This window comes from Onychomys torridus, chromosome 1 (assembly GCF_903995425.1).
Source record: "Onychomys torridus chromosome 1, mOncTor1.1, whole genome shotgun sequence".
In the NCBI taxonomy this organism is placed as follows: Eukaryota; Metazoa; Chordata; class Mammalia; order Rodentia; family Cricetidae; genus Onychomys; species Onychomys torridus.
The window spans coordinates 78020838-78040792 of record NC_050443.1 but is presented as its reverse complement, the minus strand read 5'-3'; the positions used below and the strand labels follow the sequence as shown (position 1 = coordinate 78040792).

The window sequence follows — 19955 nt, the reverse complement described above, 5'->3', positions numbered from 1 at the left end:
GGGAATTAATTTAATAATATAAAATATTGGAAGACTAAATATGTGCAGTTTAACTTAAAAACAGCTGAGTAGAAATGTAACTGTTGGAAATCAAGAGAAGGAATGTATTTCTTTGATGAGAACTGGTGGTCTCCTTGTAAGTGCTATTAAATAAGGAACAAGCGAAGACAATCTTTACTCATCAGGGTGTAGATATTAAACTATGTGCTGTGGTCCAACTCTCAGTTGAATTCAAATGCCAGCTTCCCGTATTTGCTCCTGAGGAAATGGCAGGTAATGCCCTTAAGTTTATAAACTTTCTTGCACATAGATCTGAATTCACACCACCTATCTTGTGTGATTGTGCTGATGATTGAGAGAACTCTACAGATAAACCCTCAGGCTGTATGCCGCAGGTTGGAAATGAATTGGGATGTCTGTAAGCATCCTCACTTTGAGGTGGATAAGAATCAAATGGCAGCGTTCACAAACTTGAGGTGAAAATTCAAATTCTACAGTTTAAACCTGTCTCTAAGCCTCAAATCATTTCCAAATTACCCTACAACCTATGTGTGTGTTCATATGCATATATGCACACACATATTTTTGCCTTCATCCCCATCAGTACAAGCAGACTGTTCAATAATTATTGAATTGAGTAATTGATATTAATGATCTTATGTGGTATTTGCAGCTAATATATTATGTAGAAAGTGCTGAGTGGGCCTCTGTTCCTATATGTCCAAGTTGACAATAACGGATTTTTTAAAATTAATTTGTATATGTGCATGCATGAGATGCCAGAGATGGACATCTGGTATCTTCTTTTCTCTCCTCTTTAATTTTTGAAACAGTCTCTCACAGGCCTGAAGCTCACCGATTCAGTTAGGCTGGCCGACCAGCAAGCCCCAGGAGTCTGCCTGCCTCTGCTTCCCCAGTTCTGGGACTACATGTGCACCCCACCGTGCCCAGGCTTTTACATGGGTGCTAAGATCAAAGTCCTCCAGTTTGTGTGGCAAACCCTTTACCACCAGCTGAGCATCTCCAGCCCCGAGTCCATTTTTCTATTCCAGTGAAACTCTGAAACTTAGAGTCATCTGTCCCCTGATTTGGGGGGCAGGGTCTTGCTGTACTCGGGCTGTTGTCAAACTCACAATCTTTGCCTAAGCTCCTTGAGGGCTGTGTAGACAGGAATTTCTAGTTCCTGCCCGGCCCCGCAATCCCACAGCTGCTTATAAAATAATCACTCAAAAGCTTATGTTTTGTTGGTTTTTGGTTTTGGGGGTTTTTTTGGTTTTTTTTTGTTTTTTTTTTTTTTTTTTTTTTTTTTTTTTTTGAGACAGGGTTTCTCTGTGTAGTTTTGGTTCCTGTCTTGGATCTTGCTCTGTAGATCAGGCTGGCCTCAAACTCACAGAGATCCGCCTGGCTCTGCCTCCCAAGTGCTGGAATTAAAGGTATGTGCCACCACCGCCCAGCCAGAAGCTTATATTAATAACAAACTGTGTGGCCTATGGCTCAAGCTTCTTGCTAGCTAGCTCTTTCATCTTAAATTAACCCATTCCTATTAATCTTATAAGTTGCCATGTGGCCATGGCATTACTGATCTGCTGGCATCTTGTTGCTCCTTGGGCAGTGGCTGGTGTCTCTCCCGACTCTGCCCTTCTCTCTGTATCTCTGCTTGGATTTCCCGCCTGGCTGTGAGCTTTCTTGCCATAGGCTAAAACAGCTTTATTTATTATCCAATGGGAGCCACCATATTCACAGCATACAGAAAGACATCCCACAGCAGGGCTGGGTTACAGGCTGGAGCCACCACTTGCTCCTGAATTGTCTGAATGCTTCTGAAGGAATCCCTGACCTGATGATAGGATTTTCATTTTTGTTTTTCCATACATCCTCTCTTTCTCCCTGTGGGTCCCCATTAGGTGTAGGATAGTGTTATTGAGATCAACAAGATCTGTTGTAGCTAGATTAGATAGAAGTGGTGTTAAACAGAGGATTACTAACTGACAGGTTATAGGTATTCAGCAGCGGCAGCTCATGGAAATGTTGGTGGGCCAGAAGAGACAAGATGGCCCAGGAGAAACAGTGCTCACGCTCGTCAGCAGGGAGTAGCCCTGCACCAAGCTTCTCCCACCCCAGAATCGCTAAAAATCTTCCCACTGACAATATCAAATCTTGACAGCGAGCAAAGCCACCCAGGCACTCATGCTCTGAGGCAGAGAACGTGAAATTATTGACTTCTTTGAAAAACTTTGGTATCTTTAAAATAAAATGAACCATATATCTGCCATTGGAGTAGCAATTCCATTCCCAGATACTGTTACAAGGAAAACAAAACTACAAATCCAACCAAAAACTGTATCCAAGTATTAAAGCACCTTACTTAATTGCAAAACAGAGAGACAACTCAAGAGCGGTCAGTTGGGGTAGAGAAGCAGCTGGGGTAGAGGAGCAGTGAGTAGAGAAGCAGTGGGGGTAGAGAAGCAGTGGGTGTAGAGAAGCAGTGAGTAGAGAACCAGTGAGTAGAGAACCAGTGAGTAGAGAAGCAGTGAGTAGAGAAGCAGTGGGGGTAGAGAAGCAGTGGGTAGAGAAGCAGTGGGGGTAGAGAAGCAGCAGGTAGAGAAGCAGTGGGGGTAGAGAAGCAGTGAGTGGGTGTAGAGAAGCAGTGACTGTAGAGAAGCAGTGGGTGTAGAGAAGCAGTGAGTGGGTGTAGAGAAGCAGTGAGTGGGTGTAGAGAAGCAGTGAGTGGGTGTAGAGAAGCAGTGAGTGTAGAGAAGCTGTGGGTAGAGAAGCAGTGGGGGTAGAGAAGCAGTGAGTGGGTGTAGAGAAGCAGTGAGTGGGTGTAGAGAAGCAGTGAGTGTAGAGAAGCTGTGGGTAGAGAAGCAGTGAGTAGAGAAGCAGTGGGGGTAGAGAAGCAGTGAGTGGGTGTAGAGAAGCAGTGGGGGTAGAGAAGCAGTGAGTGTAGAGAAGCAGTGAGTAGAGAAGCAGTGGGGGTAGAGAAGCAGTGAGTGTAGAGAAGCAGTGAGTGGGGGTAGAGAAGCAGTGAGTGTAGAGAAGCAGTGAGTAGAGAAGCAGTGGGGGTAGAGAAGCAGTGAGTGTAGAGAAGCAGTGAGTGGGGGTAGAGAAGCAGTGAGTGTAGAGAAGCAGTGGGGGTAGAGAAGCAGTGGGGGTAGAGAAGCAGCTGGTGTAGAGAAGCAGTGGGTAGAGCCATGCAGTGGGTTATTACTCAGCAACCAAGCACAAACTCCTCCCATGTGCTACAGCCCATGTGGATCTCGGTCATTAGTGAGAGGAGGCAAACGCTAAAGGCTGCATTTATAATAATGCATATAATAATAGTAAGTAATAATATTATTCTGTATGACTGTTCCGCAGCATTCTGGGCAATGATCTCTGTTACACTCTAATGCAATTTTGATCTAATATACAGTTCCAGATGCTGTCAGATTGCATTAACAAGAGGCAGTAATGCTGAGTTGGGTCTGATTGGGTCAGAGATTAATGTCGAGCAGGTCATGAGTGAAATCGGGGTGTGCCAGTCTGTCGGCACTGGGGACAGGAGTAAAGGTTGGGCCTGAGGGACAGCATGGGCATCTACACCAGTGGAGTCTACCCAGTTCTGTTTACCCTTTAGCACGTGGCCTTCCTGTGAAGGTGATTAATTCAAACTGCTTACGGCTGCTTTCACAAGTGTCTTTTGCTTGTCCGCTTCGATGTTAAATGCTGATCCTCATGAGTTGACTCACAGGGGCTGTCAGGGATGGAGACTCAGGCTGACTGCGGGGTCAAAGCAGGTAACAGTGCTCTGTTCTGGAACTCTGTTCTCTGAGCATGACATGCTGTGGCCATCATAAGATCAGAGCGGCTCTGATTACCAACAGAGAACAAGATAGGCTCCACTAACCTTCCTCAGGGAAGGGAAGAGGGCTTATGACATTGCACAGATCTAGGTCCGTCCCTCTCTGAGGACAGATAGGCCATCAGGTCACTAGGGAGGAGGTACTTTTCTTGGATGATGGAACTACCTGTGAGTTGTCATGCGTCTGTAGGTAATCCCTCACCCATGCTCTTGTATGTAACCCCCCACTGAAGTCACAGTTTAACCAAGCTAGATGGGTAGAGTGGCTTCGTTGTAAGATTCTGATGCAGAGGATGTTTGTAATGTGAGGGATTTTGTAAGGAGAAGCTTGACTTGGGTACAACCTGTGCTTTTAAATGTAGTGAAACAACACAGTATCGAGAAGCGAGCCTATAGTTAGAACCCAGGGGCTTGGACTCGGCCTGCTGGGGTCTGCTGGGACCTCTCCTCCTCAGCGTGAGCGAAGCAGGCGGGAAGGTGTTTTCAGTCCCTTTGGCTCTTGTATTAATCCATGTTCTAGGGCGGTTGATAGTGTGTGTGCCTTGGAGAGCATCTGAAGCTTTGTAGAGCTGTTACAGTGGATGCTGAGGCTTCAGAACTCAGGGTGGCAGGCCTGGCCGTGTCTAGTGTTTACATTACAGCCCATCTATCCTGGAAAAGACTGGCATGTGTTTATAGATAGGCTTGGGAAAGTATTTAGGTTGTTCTTGCAACCAGAGGCTCATAATCAGCTTTTTATGCTTTTCCTTAGAGACGTACGTTGTCAAGACTCACTCTAAGAAACAGTGTGATTGCTCATGCTAAAAACTGTCCAAGCTGCCTTTCTACGTCTTTGAATGAGTTGTAGTTTCTTCTAGAAAGGCAGGTTTGGACATGGTAGTGTCCTTTTTTAAAGCTCATAATCTAGCTCTTTTCAAGACAGTGGGATCCTAGTTTTTCATCTTGAGTTGAAATATTAGGAACCAATCCTGCAGAGATTTTTAACTACATAAGCCAGAACTCTAAAGTTAAGTCTTTGATACATATGTACATTTTTAATTTCTTGCTTTTCAGTTCCTGCAGACCAGTTCTCTTTGTAGTCAAATTCATTGTAATCCCATCACGAAAGTGTTGATCTTTTAGTAACCTTTATTGAAGCCACATATTAATCCACATTCCCTCACAGTAACAGACGGTTTGTATCAAACATCGCATGCAGCTCAAGCTCAAACTCCATATGGAAGTAATAAGCCACGCAATAAGTGGCCTTGTGTGGATAAGTGTATTTTGGGGTGTGTGTGTGTGTGCACAAGTTGTCTAAAGTGAATTTCTCTTCTGCCAAAACCTAAATGACAAAATGATTCCTAAACCCCCAGAGTCTTCCTTGACCTAGAAAAACTGTGTCTAAAAATTAAAACTCAAGTTGAGTACTTGGTTATGAAACCCAGCTTCTCTGCTCAGGACACTCAGTGAGCAACAGCTATCAGAAGTGCACTTTGGCTGTGTTCCAATTCCACCCCTGGAGTTGCAGAGGGTAGTACCTGCCGATGTGGTGCACTGGCCATGCTGTGTAACCAGTTTACTCCAAGCCCTTAGAGCTCCAACATCGAGGTCAACCTGCCTCATTTGGTCAAACTCACAGCACAGGGTAGGCCTCGGGATGAGATGGTATACTGTATTTTTATTCTAAAAAGGAGGTGTGAGAAGAAAATGTCTCCTGGAATTTGGCATGGCTATGGTTGGGGTTGCGGTTTGAATGTACTCTTTGCTCTGGTTGTCTCTCTGTTCCAGTCACTATGCAGCCAGCTCCTCCAGGCTGTTTGAGGATAGGGAGTTTCTTTTGCTCCTAGACAATGCCGTATTTAATAAACCACAGCATCACTTGCCTACTTCCCATGTCATTTATTATCTACATGCACTTTCTCTTTTGGTTTTTCGAGACAGGGTTTCTCTGTAGCTTTGTCACCTTTCTTGGATCTCATTCTGTAGCCCAGGCTGGCCTCGAACTCACAGAGATCTGCCTACCTCTGCCTCCCTAGTGCTGTATTTTTTTTATCCTCATTGCCTACCACTGAATTGCAGGATAATTTAATTGCTTTCATGGAGTCCTAGACCAATCAGAGGAAATTGAACTTCAGGCTAATTGAAACCAAAATTTCATTTACGAACTACCCAGCCTCTGGATGGTGGTACAGGAAGAAGCCGTTACAAAAGGTGTTTATTTCAGAGCCTAATTTGAGGCAGTTAGACCCAAAGCAGTATTTTATTTGCCTGGGTCCCTTGTCCTTCCCCTCCCCGGTAGGAAAAGAGGTAGAAGAAGTAACTAGGTGCAGGGAGTGTGGTGGTTAGTGGTGGCAGGCTTTAATGGAGCTGAAGCAAGGTCCCATAGAGAAAAGAAGAATGCAGCTTTTTGCTGGCTTGAACTCATGGTCTCTCTGCCTTGAATTTCTGATCCCCCTGCCTCTACCTCTCCAGTGCTCATCCTCTAAAAGGCAGGCCTCAGGAGCCTCCATCCTCTGTAGATAAGACTTTGTATTGGTCAGGGTTCTCTAGATTCTCCCTCTCTTTCTAGATAGATAGATAGATAGATAGATAGATAGATAGATAGATAGATAATATATTTATGGAATTTATTAGAGTGGCTTACAGGCTGTGGACCAGCTAGTCCAGCAATGACTCCCTCCCAACAGAAAGTTTAAGACTCCAATAGTTGTTTGGTCCAAGAGGCTGGATTTCTCAGCTGATCTTCAGTATATATCAGAATCCAGAAGAAGTAGGCTCTAATACCAGAGAAGAAATGAATTTACCAGCAAGAGTGAAGTATAGCCCAGATTTAAGGTGGATCTTCCTGCCCCAAATGATCCAATCAAGAAAAACCTCTCACAGGTGTACCCAGCAGCTCAGTTTTAGTTCATACCAGATGTAGTCAAGTTGACAGCCAAGAATTGCCGTCACACTCATCAGTTTCCACAGCAGGCCAGAGGGCAAATGTCTTTGGTCCTCTTGGTTCTGTAACTTGCTGGAGGGCTTACATGGTAAGAAGGGTTCTGTCCAAATGTGTGGTTCAAGAGACAACTCACCCCCCGGGCACCAGAAGGTGTGCTGGCTGAGTGACTGGCTGAAGGAGACATCGGAACCCAGTGAACTCAGTTCTTTCCCCATGCCTTTCTTTTTCCAGTTTTCCCTTTTTCCCTTTTCTTCCCCTTTCTGTTTTTGACAGTCCCTTACCAGGATAACTTGTTAAAGAATATGAATTTTTAAAAGATTTGAAAATATTTGACTGACTCAACCCAGGAAGAAATTTGCACATAGCCACACAGCCAAAGTGGGATCTGTCACTCAGGTCTCTGACCACCCACATCATGTGTCAGCCTTTCCATTTCCCTGTGTTATTATTTTGAAGCTATTAACGTGTGTGTTTTTATCACTGCCTCTCCAGTCAGAGTCAAAATTAGCATTTAAAGACTTGCAAGCATTATACTGAAGATTTTGCCCTTTGATGGGAAGTAACTCATTCCTTCCTTTGCCAATTCCCTTCTAATTAGTTAAGTAATCAGCCATTATTGAGCAAGTTCTAAGCCCAGCCTCGTGGTAGATGCTGTGGTGATCAAACAGAAGGAATGAGCCTACATATTAATGATTGTAAGGCTGTTTGCTTGAGTACTTGCCTGGGCCACACTGTGTGCTTTGAGCAAGAAACATCCCCACTTTATGCATAGGAAAAATGAAACTCCAATAAGTGAACTGACTCACTGTATTTCAGAAAATACATCTCTTCAGGGAGAAACAGGTTTAATGAATGGATGTAGTATGTTTAATCAGATGGAGAAGAATTAAGGTTTCATCACAGTTGAAGAGAATATGTATTGATAGGTACATTTAAAAATTCAGCAAGCAGAAAAAAAATGGCATCTTACTGATTTCAAACAAGCAACAAGGAAAAGTCAGTCCATTCTATGGCTCAGCACTGAGCAGTATTTATGGAGACATGATAAGTTCAACATTGAATATTGATTTAAGAAAAAGTGAGATGCTGAAATCAGGTGTGGTGTCACGTGCCTGTAATCAGACACATGGGAGGTGGAAGCAGGAAATTCGAGGGTTCAAGGCCAGCCTTGGCTATATAACAAGTTTTAGCCAACCTGGGACACATGAGACCTTGTTTAAAAAAAATATATACTGAATATATTGGAGACAGTGAGAGGAAAGCATGTGTGAGTGAAGAGTGAATTCCCGAATTTAATAAGAGTGGATAAGATAAGATTGTGTGAAAGATGTTGTGCATGGTGCCCGGACCCGGATTCTTCTCTTCCACAGCGGAATGTGGTAGATACTGGGGGGGGGGGGGGGGGCAGGAAATGTTAATAGTGTTTGGAAAGATGAAGGTGAGGAAGAAACAGCTGGACGCGGTTGTTCCTGGGGAGCAGGCTTTGTTATTCTTTCATTATAAACCTGTGGTACTGTAGACTTCTTAGCTAGTACCTGTATCTTATTACTAAACTCTGAATTTATATAGAAATACATATGATATGTACCCCAGGCTAACCTTAAACTCTGTATATAGCCCAAGATGACCCTCAGCTTCTGGTCCTACTGCATCAACCCCCTGAGTGCTGGAATTACAGGCTTCTGCCTCCATGCCCAGTTTATGTGGTGCTGGGAATCGAACCCAAGGCTTTGTGTGTGCAAAGAGAGCACTCAGCCGTCTGAGCCACATGCCAGCTGCACCATATAAATATTTCTCCTGTAGTTCTCTTCGCTGAAAACTGAAGACTGGTGTGGTGGGAAGCACAGAGGTGTAACCAGGAGGCTCCAGTCTGAGCAGCTGAGAGGCCACGTGCCTTCATCATGAGCCTCGATCTCTTCATTTCCAGAGGCTGGAAAGAGTCCAGTTTTTCTCCCTGAACTACAAATCCTGAGATTCCATGCTAGCTCACACAGTAGTGCAGTGTGACAAACAGTTAAGGCCTCAGTGGAGGCTCATTTTCTCTTTTTTTCATTGAAATCAGACTTGAGAGAAATTTTCACTGTGGTCTCTGAAAACAACTCAACACCCACCTTCCATTGTGAAGCTTGAGCAGACAGTTGATGGTGTGCTGGCCCAGAGACACAGTTTCCTGCTATTCCACTTGGGTTTTTTTTTAATATTTAATATTTTTCAGTATGAATCACAGGTGAAATTTTCATGCCATGTGTAAACAATTTTAACTTTTTATTGAAACAATGAATTCAGGAATGTCATATTGGGATATCAGCCACTTTGCTTTTATCAATGTATGGAAAAATGCTTTTATATTAATATAAGGAATGATGTCATTTAATATGGAGTAGATCTTATAATTCAAGGCTAGCAAATCTCAGGAGGTGATTCAGGTCACCAAGCTAGGTTTGAAAGGGAAAGAATATTTTCCTGTGGCCTCTCAAGCACTGTTACCAATTTTCTCCTCAGTTGGCAAAGTGGATGGAATAGAATGGCTTGTGGAAAACAGGCCTAGACTAGTTTTGTCTGCCCAGATGAACCTATGGCCCTGAAGAGTTTACCATTGGCCTAAATAATAGCCAAGACACCTTCTAGTTCTAACACAGTTTGCTTTCTGCCCCCTTACATGATGTATGTGTTCATTCAAAACATTCTAGAAGCTCACTTGGGTTTTGGGATTCTCCTAACTCTTCATTGTCAGTCTGAAAAATCGACCAAGTGCCGATGCTTGTGTATTAAATTAATCTTTTTGGTAACCAAGTTTTACTTAACTCTTAAATTCGCTTTTTTTTTTTCCATTTATTTTTGTGCTGTTAGGGATAAAACCTCAAGAGGCGTCCCTCACATCACACATAAAACATGGTGAATGTTGTAGAGAAATCTAGAGCATAACCCCTGTCAAAACTGACATAAAGACATGTAATTTAAAGTATTATGAGGGGCTAGAGAGATGGTTCAGTGCTTAAGAGTATGACATGCTCTAGCAGAGGCCAGAGTTTGATTCTTAGCACCCACATCTGGTGGCTCACCAGCCACCTGTAACTCCAGCTCCAGAGGCCCCAAAAGCCTCTCACAGCTTTCTTATACACATACTTATGCAAACACACACAGAAACACACCACATATCCACAAAGTTAAAAACAAAGGGCATGGAAAGATGGTTCTGTGCTTCAGAGCACTTACTGTTCTTGCGGAAAACCCAGGGTCAGTTTCTAGCACTTTCTACATGGTGGCTCACAACTGCTGTGGGATGGTCCTTCTCTGTGCTGTGAATGTGTGTTGCTCTCATTGGTTAATAATAAAGCAAGGCAGGATAAGGTTAGGTGGAACAATCAAACTGAGGACTTGGAGGAAGAGGGCTGGAGTCAGAGGAGACACGAGCCAGCCACCCAAGAAGCAGGATGACAGAGGACCACTAAAGCCACAGCCACATGGCAATACATAGAGTAATAGAAATGGGTTAATTTAAATGTAAGCACTACTTAGTAATAAGCCTGAGCCGTCGGCCAAGTGTTCTGTAATAAATACAAGCTTTTGTGTGTTTACTTGGGACCTGGTGGTTGGGACAAAAGTTTCCACCTCTGTTTACACACAACCTCCTGTAACTCCAGTTCCAAAAGATCCTAAACTCTCTTCTGGCCCCTGTAGGCCTTAAACCCACATGTAGTGCACATACATACATATAGGCAATACCGTCATAAAATAAAAGTAAGTGAACTTTTTTCTAACTTAAATAAAATACTCCTGTGAGTTATGTCTGTGGTGTTAGGAAAACTTACAAAGGCCCAGGAATGGAAAAGACTAGCTCAAAACCTGTGGTTGGCCACATGGTTTTCAAGTTTAAGGTATAAGGAAGGTAATGGTACGTGAAGAGCCATTAAATGCTGTCCCTCTGACACAGTCGATCTGGCCGTCATACACTTAAATGTTTGCTCTTTCAGAGGTTCACCTTCTTGAACATTACATAGAATCTGACAAAACATCTTAAAATTCTCTCCTCCTGTTGCAGCTGAGATACCAGCATGGCCTGGGGACTCCAGACTTGAGGCAAACCCTTCCTAACCTGAAAAACTTCATGGAGCATGGACTCATGGTCAGATGGTGAGTATCTTTATGTCTGACACCCATGTCTGGGATGTGGGCGAGACACCTGGAAAGCTTGCCGGGCATCCACATGGCTCTGAGCCCGCCTGCTGGACTTTGTTCTGCAGTGAGGCATCTGAAGAAAAGAGTAGGCAGCCGTCTCAACTTGTAACCTAAGCTCTGGCCTGGCTAAGGCAGTGCAGCACCCTCTGGGCAGAGGCAAATAATGAGGGGAGTCATCTGGGAAGAGTGGGGCCTTCCCATGAGCATCAGGACCAGCAGCTAGAATTAGAGTCTGAGCCAAAGGATGCTACCACACTGTGCCTTTTGTCACCATGTCCCATGAGGGCCGACTGTCACTTGAAGCCTCTACATTAAAGTGACTCACACGACCTGAGTAAATGGAAACTGGGCTCATGACGTTTAGGGATCCTGAAGTTTGTCCTGGAGCAGTGGGCGATAACTTAGCAAAACCTGAGAAGGTGATGACTCACAGTGGTGGTCTCCTGGAAGAAGCTCTGGCTTCTGAGCCCAGATGTTCTTGTAGAATGTGTGGGTTTAAAGTCTGGCCTCCCCGAAACTTGATTTCCCCCTTGTTAATCCTTGCCTGCTCATCTCACCAGTGTGCTGAGGATGAGCTAAGACGTGATATGGAAAGTACAGTACAGTACTGGCTTCCTTCTCTCCTGTGCCATGAAGACAGGCCTTGAGGGTGAAGATAGCATCTCTGGCAGATATCTGGCCTTTGTCCTTGTCCCATGTGACCATCAGAATGACAGGTTTCAGGCATCTTTTTGTTTTTTACAAAGAAGCCGTCTTAGGCAAGTGCTCTGCTGTTGAAAGAATTCTACTCAGAATATCAAAATAGCCATCAAAGCCTGATATTGACCTCAGTGCCCAAATACAGGGAAAGAATCGAGGTTTAATGCAAAATAATAACAATACTGTGAAAGCAAATGTGGCTGCAGATGTTCTGTGTCCCCGTTTCTGTAACTGAGCCAGCCTCTCTCAGGAGGGCCACATAATGCTCCATCCCTGCCTTCAAGGCATGTAATTCAGGTGATACCTAACACAAGTGTTACCACCTAAGATAGCAGGGAAAGAGGCAGCCACAGCCCTCCCTGATTCTTCACCAGAAGAGTGAGCTCCATCCTAAGCTCAGACTGAACCTGTATCACTGCGGGAGCTTCTCCCCACTGGTGGATAGCACCAGCGATCCTGGGTACCCAGCTGCCTGTTTCCACACTGCCTGTTCTGCCTCACTGTTTAACTTCTCTCCAGAGACCCATACCTCCTTCTTAATTATTATAAGATGTAATTGCTGTACTTCTGCTTGTGGCTTGAGGACGCACAATAAATGGCATCCTTCTTCTCCCTTGACATTTGGAACCATTTGAGAGTGAGGATACAAGAGACAGACTAATGCAATCAAAATGTCAGTTTTATTACTGATAAAGCCTCTTGGAAAAAGTGGCTTTAGATCTGTAATAAAAAGGGTTTGCAAAGACATCACTCAAAATTAAATTTACCCTGAGCATTGGATGTGGAGAACCACAGCTCTCCTCCAGAGGAGGCCCTTAGCACACTGCAGAGAGCCGTCAGCTGACCCCGAAGGACCCAGGGAATGCTGAGCCAAGGTTACGAAGAGTCTGCCCCTAAATCACCCACAGAAAAATTCTCTAGTGAGAGGACAGAGAGCCCCATACAGCTCCTGAGCAAACAGGAAGAGGAGATGTGCTCAGTCTTTCTGAACCAGTTGAAGTACCCGCTGGTTCTGCAGAAAGTTCCGTGTGGGTCTGGAAAGTGCCAGGCCTGACTCAGAATATTGACTTAGAATTTTGTGTGAGTAGTTTGGTTGCTTAATGATATTGAGCCTTTTAATTATAAAGATGGTATCTCATGCTCGGCGTGAAGGCATGTGCCTGTAATCTCAGTTCTGGAGAGATGGACGCAGGTCACTCTTAGTGAGTTTGAAGCCAGCTGGAGTAAAATGAAAAACCCTGTCTTCTAAAGAAGACAATGTTTTGTTACTTTCTTCCCATACATCCCTCTGCCCTTCCTCCCTTCTTGCTTCCCATTTTTTAAAAGAATAGATTTATTTATTATGTATACAGTATTCTGCCTACATGTATGCCTGCAGGCCAGAAGAGGACACCAGATCTCATTACAGATGGTTGTGAGACACCATGTGGTTGCTGGGAATTGAACTCAGGACCTCTGGAAGAGCAGCCATTGCTCTTAACCACTGAGCCATCTCTCCAGCCCTCTTTTTTTTTTTTTTTTTTTTTTTTTTTTTTTTTTTTTTTTTTTTTTTTTAACAGAGTTTTGACTATTCCAGGAAGCTCTGGCTGGCCTATAACTAGCTCTCTCAAATGCGTGATTACCAAGTGTGGTGGCACAAGTCTGTAATCCTAGCTCTGGGAGTAAAAGTAGAGAATCCGAAGTTCAAGGTCTTCCTCAGCCAAATGAGGAAGCCAGTCCTGACTACCTACATGAGACCTTGTCTCAAAACAAAGAGGAGGAGGAGGAGGAGGAGGAGGAAGGAAAACAAAAACTCCTTGTCTGATTTTGGTTGTCACAGCCTCACAGAATAAAATGACGACCTTTCTTTCCCTCTTCCGTTCTTTGGAGAGCAGTTCATGTGGGACGGGGTCGTCGCGTCTGAGCGCTCTGACAGAAATAAGCCAACGCCCATAGGTCTGGGTCGGTGAGGGAGCTCAGTTGCCATCTCTGACAACTCGGGGACTGTCTGTGTTCTTCCGTTTTTATGTTCGCTTCCTCCTTCAACTCACTCTGGTCTGATTCCGAGTTTTATCAGTGTGCCAAGGTTCTTGTATCTAGCTAGGTGCCTCCTAAGCTCTGTGCCAGACCCAAAGGTCACCGTCCTGTGTTGCCTGTTCAGCATGTGTGCAGCCTGCGGCATTGCTGGCGACCTCTGCCTTCCTGGCGGGAGCACAGCTTTCTCTGCTACTTCCCTCTCTCAGATAGTCCAGCTCCTCTGCCTGACCATTAAGTACCAGAGCTCCCTGTGGCTCCATCTTAGGGTCTCACACTCTCTCCCCTCTTCTCTTAAATTCACATCCATTCTCACTGTTTTAAAAAACATTCACTAGCCAGGTGTGGTGGTGCATACCTTAAATCTCAACATTCAGAAGGTAGGTGGGGAGATCAGGATTCAGGCTCTTCCCAAGCTTCATGGTGAATCAGAGGCCAGCCTGGGCTATGGGAGACCTGCCTTAAAAAAAAAAAAAAAAAAAAAATAGAGAGAGAGATACATGAGACCATGTGTGAAAAACAAAACCAAAACCATCTACTCTGTGCTGTGATGCTCAAAATTGTCAGGGGTCAGCCTGTCCTGCAAACTGCACCCCCGCAGCCCCCCAGCCCTGCAGCCCTGCAGCCCTGCAGCCCGCCCAACACTGCCTCTCGGAGCAAGACAGGCAGCGGCCTGTTTAAAGCTGCCCTTATTCTTTGTTGTTGTTTTGGGGTTTTGTGTCTTATGTTTATTTGGGGGTTTGTTTTTGTTCATCTGTTTTCTGTTTGGGGGATGGGGTCTCATCTTATAACCCAGACTAGCCTGGAACTCACTGTAGAGCTCAAGCTGGCCTGGTGGTCCTGTTGCTTCAGCTTCCCAGGCGCCAGGCTTGCAGGCTGAGCCACAATGCCACCTTAAAACTGCTGCCATTGCAGGCCTCCTCTCAGCAAGTGGCACCCTGTCTACCCGGGTGCCCAGCCCTCAGTACGCCAGCATCCCTCTTTATGCCTGCTGGATCTAAATGAATTTCTCTACAAACCCTCATCTCTAACCACTGGACCGACCCCTCTCTCCCCACCCTCCCTCTCCTCACCCCTCCCTCTCCTCACCCCCTTTACTCATTCATCCTAGTCTTGACCACCAGCTTTTCTAACCCACACAGCAGGACCAGTACAATTTATCTCCCTGGTTCTACTTGTCCCATTGGTTCTCAGAGAGAGAGAGAGAGAGATGGGTCCTGCTCTTTGGCCCTGGTTGTCCCATTTGCTTCCATTCTGTCTAGAATGCACTCTCCCTGCTCCTCAAAAGGAAACATTTTTTAAACTACAAAAGTTTTACTGTGGCAAACAGACCACTTGGCTACAGTGCACATTCATTTTAAGACTGGGAAGAAACTGGACTATGAGAGAGCTTGTGCTTTTTTGTTTTGTTTTGTTTTTTCAAGACGGTTTCTCTGTGTAGCCCTGGCCTGTCCTAGAACTCACTCTGTAGACCAGGCTGGCCTTGAACTCACAGAGATCCACCTGCCTCTGCCTCCCCAGTACTAGGATTAAAGACGTGCGACGCCACCACCACCCGACTTGAGAGCTCATGCTTTTTAAGGAAAAGAATACAAAATTAGAAATTAAAAGCTGGAAGAAATCTTTATTGTAAGGCACAAATCACCATCCCAGCACAGAGGCAATGGATCGCTGATTTTAGAGCCATCCTGGTCTACAGAGAAACCCTGTCTCAAAAAACAGGAGAGAAGGAGAGCAGCAAATTATTGCAGCTGTGGACATTGGGCCTTCCGGGGACTTGAGACCATCTCCCCAAAACACTGATGTCAGTGCCCTCCTCTTGCTGCATGGCTGCCCTTCCCCGCTTCTAACACTGTCTTTTCAGTGACTCAGTTCTAAGGCGCAGGCAAATTTGATGACTGTGAGTACTATTGACCTGTGAACCTGTAGCCAGAAAAAGAGTCTGAGTCTCCTGGCATTGGCATAGCAAACCTTTTAAGCCCTAAACTTAACGTTTACATAGTGCCCCGTCTGTACCAGCCATGCCAGCCATGCCGGTGCATTAACACAAATTCGTGGTAATGACCACTTTCTGGTTCTCTAATGAAAAACGGGCCACTATTTTCAAGGCACAGTACTGGGAAAGTGAACGCTTCCTAGTGATGCCAAGTCAAGACCACCACAGGAGGCCAGATTCTGCAACCCTAAACAAAGCCAGAACAAGCTGAGTCAGCCTCAGGAAATCCAAGAATTCCCCAGAGCCTCTATAGACTGGGGGCTCCCCCACCCCAACCCCCGGCTCATGCTCCTTAGGGCAAAGGCCAAACAAACTCAGCTCCTCCTTGGGGAGTCAGTTACTGTTTCAGCTCCAAGGGGAGACTTACCATCTTCTAGGAAGGAAGCCCTTTGCAGTGGTTACCACTGACAGATAGGTCCGGTGGAGGCACACTGCGCTCTGTCCTGTTGGTGTCGAGCACTCCAAGCTTCATCAGATCCCTCAGGGAAGCATCCAAGTTATATGTCAGCTTGTTTTGTTTGATTTTGTAAAGAAAGGGCAGTGATAAAGGCTCTTTTAATGAAGTCATTTTTTTCCCTTGTGTGTTATAGAATTCTTAACTAATACTGTAAATGTTAGTGTTTAGGACTACCTGACCAGTCCTGAAGTGAGCCCTTTTCTCCTCACATGCACAGTTGCATGGGCATGGTTCTCACTGCTTTGGACAGCTCTTTCCCAAGTGATCCCTGGTTTCCCGTCCTAGTGGCGGGGACCCCTGAAACTGCCAGCTGATAGCAGTCTGGGCAGCAGGGCTTCAGCCTCGAGACTGTGCTCCCAAATGCTTTGACTAAAGTCACCGATGCCATAGATGCCCTATATGTTTCCTTTCCTTTTTCTGCCGACTCCAAAGTGGTCCAGGACTCAAGGTGATGGCCACGTTCAGAATCACCTCAAGGGCTGAGTTTGGTCAAGGAGGAATGTGCTTGCAAGCTGCTGCTGCTGACCGCCATGTGACGATTTACCAGCACAGAGCTGGAGAGTGATGTCCGCAGACAGGGCTTTGCATGTGTGTCTCTCTGACTCTCCACCCATCTCAACCGACATAACACACACATTTCTGCAAGAGTGATTCACTTGAACTAGCTCCTGCCACCCAGAACATCCCACCCCTGCCCTGTCCAGATGCTCTGACAGATCAAGGTGGAGTCAAGCTCTATTTCACTCACCACCAGGCACAGGGCAGATGTGGGACGAAAGTGTATCCCGTCAGTGACTCAGGGTCACCTCTCTACCAAATCTCATCTTGTGAGCAGTGTGGCGCTGGTGTCTGCATCCATTGGTCCCAGTGACTGTTAAGCTGTGTCTGTCCTCTTCATGAGACAAACACCCACAGGGGCATTCTTGCCACTTAGAGTCTAATCAAGGTGATGAAATAGGAACAGAAAATAAATAATCAAAATAAAAGTATAAAATGCTCTAAGAAAGGGAATAAATACCTGACCTGGCAGGAACTCATGTACTGGCTGGCTGAGGACTGTGGACCTTCCTTGGGGAGCTGGCATTGAAGCAGGCCCGGAACACAGAAAGAACTCTGGTGTGGGAGGCTTGCTATAACACACTGCGGTGCAGTTCAGTAGCAAGCGCAAGGACTGTGTTATCTCTGACCTCAGCCTCTGCACAGGACTGAGGCTGACAGCACCTAGCTGATGCCGTCACCTTTGGGATTTAAACACAGGCGCACCTAGCATGCCACCTGACTTAGCAGTTAGTACAAATATATAATGAGTAAGCGGGTCATAGTTACAGCCTCTGTTTTGAAAAATTATTCTTTCTGTTACAGGTGTTTTTCCTAAAGTCTGTGTTTATCTTACAAATAGGTGTGCATGTAGTTCTTGTGTTCTTTATATAATGGCTTACTCTCTTGAACACTAATGGTATAAAAATGTTCACTATTTCCCTCTCACAGTCCCCAAGCTCCTCCAAGGCCTTTCTTCGGACTAGAGAAAAGTGCCCCGCAATCTGTTTGCCTACACATATTTGTACCTCTGTCTTCTTGCTGGCTTTTAAAATTTCTTTTACTTGAAAATCTTCCTGTGTGTAATTATCTTTGCAACAACCCTTAGAGAGCACGAGGGCAGCAATAAGATCATGGTTTTACTGGGTGGTGGCAGTGCATGCCTTTAATCCCAGCACTCAGGAGGCAGAGGCAGGATCTCTGTGAGTTTGAGGCCAGCCTGGGATACAGAGTGAGTTCCAGGAAAGGTGCAAAGCTACACAGAGAAACCCTGTCTTGAAAAACCAGAGAGAGAGAGAGAGAGAGAGAGAGAGAGAGAGAGAGAGAGAGAGAGAGAGAGAAGACCATGGTTTCACAACCCAGAAAACAGGCTCAGAAGCATGAATTAACAGTCGCTGACGACACTGAGGACAGTTCTTGTCACACACCATGATGCCTCATGCTTGTTGGTATCCCTGTGCTTTCCCTGCCCTCTCCAGCCCCCTCTGATACTGTGTCACCATTAGCTTCCCAAGGGCACTGCCCTCCCCCACCCCCCAAAGTCAAATCCAGAGTCTTCTGGAAAGACACATGCAAAACAGGCAATATTCTGGTGGAAGCTTACCTAGGTATCTCATAAAGCTTTGCAAACCCAGAGAATGTAACCCTGAAATCCAAGCGTTTGTCCCTGTTCTGTAGTGAGGATGCAGCTCACATGTATCACCTGCAGCCTTTGTCCCGTGAGTGCTATTGTTCTTTTCTATTTTACTTTTCCAGGGTAAGACTCAACAAAAACATGATCTCAGAGCTGCCTGTCCTGCTTTATTCAAGGAAATTTTTACTCTAAATTTAATTTTTCCTGATCATAAAGCATAAATTCTCTATCATCTTCATGCAAGACAATGTGATACAACAAAGAGAGTACCCAGCTAGGGAATCAGAAAGTGTGGATGTCAGTTTCTGCTGTATCACTTAAATTTGATAAATATTTTTAAAGAACGAGTTGTTTTTAATGATATTAATAGTACAAGCCCTGCTTCCCCAGCATAGATGTGTAGAACCAATGAGATATGTCTGCTAAAGGGGTTATAAACCAAAAATAACTATATAAAAAGTTGGGCTGGAGAGATGGCTCAGCAGTTAAGAGCGCTTGATGCTTCTCCAGAGCATTCAAGTTAGGTTTCCAACACCCACACTGGGTAGCTCACAACTGCCTATTCACTCCAGCTCCAGGAGATCTGACACTCTCTTTGGGCTGTAAGTACTACACTCACTCATGTATACATACACATAAATAAAATTCAGTCTTAAAAAAGAATGGAGTAGCCGGTTGACGGTGGCTCACACCTTTAATCCCAGCACCTGGGAGGCAGAGGCAGGTGGATCTCTGTGAGTTTGAAGCCAGCCTGGTCTACAGAGTGATTCCTAGGACAGCCAGGGTTCACAGAGAAACCCTGTCTTGAGAAAAATAAGACCAAACAATGGACTAAGTAGTTTGCATGCATTTGACAGTTCATGAAGTATCTCCTGTGCATCTCGTACTGTTCAAGAGATGAAGGGCAATTTAAAAACAAAGTGTGTGTGTCTGGGCCTTGTTCACATTGGTTTAGCTTTGAATCCAAAGTAGCTGAGACAAATGTTTTGAAGGGCATGCTCTGCAGAACATTCTCACTGAGCCTTCACTTGCTGTGGCTGTGACTCAGGACCTGAGATCAGCAGGTAAAGGCCTCTCCCCTGCACTGATACTCTTCACACCTTTGCTGCCCTGCTCCTCATCCTCTATGACCCCCATCCTCCATGATCCTCATCTTCCATGTTCCCCATCCTCCATGTTCCTCATCCTCCATGTTCCTCATCCTCCATGCTCCTCATCCTCCATGCTCCTCATCCTCCATGTTCCTCATCCTCCATATTCCCCATCCTCCATGTTCCCCATCCTCCATGTGCCCCATCCTCCATGTTCCCCATCCTCCATGTTCCCCATCCTCCATGTTCCCCATCCTCCATGTTCCCCATCCTCCATGACCCCATCCATCCTCATCCTCCATGCTCCTCATCCTCCATGCTCCTCATCCTCCATGTTCCTCATCCTCCATGCTCCTCATCCTCCATGTTCCCCATCCTCCATGTTCCCCATCCTCCATGTTCCCCATCCTCCATGTTCCCCATCCTCCATGTTCCTCATCCTCCATGTTCCCCATCCTCCATGTTCCCCATCCTCCATGTTCCCCATCCTCCATGTTCCTCATCCTCCATGCTCCTCATCCTCCATGTTCCTCATCCTCCATGTTCCTCATCCTCCATGATCCTCATCCTCCATGCTCCCATC

At 45.5% G+C, this 19955-nt stretch overlaps 1 protein-coding gene across 2 annotated transcripts in view; it reads left to right on the top strand.

Moving 5' to 3' along the window:
* Positions 1–19955, top strand: part of Uvrag (UV radiation resistance associated) — a 64390-nt gene that overhangs the window by 29452 nt on the left and 14983 nt on the right. For both annotated transcript variants that reach the window (XM_036173485.1, XM_036173493.1), the window contains one exon: positions 10810–10901. In XM_036173485.1, coding sequence (XP_036029378.1) covers positions 10810–10901 — 92 coding nt within the window. The remainder of the gene's footprint in view (positions 1–10809; positions 10902–19955) is intronic.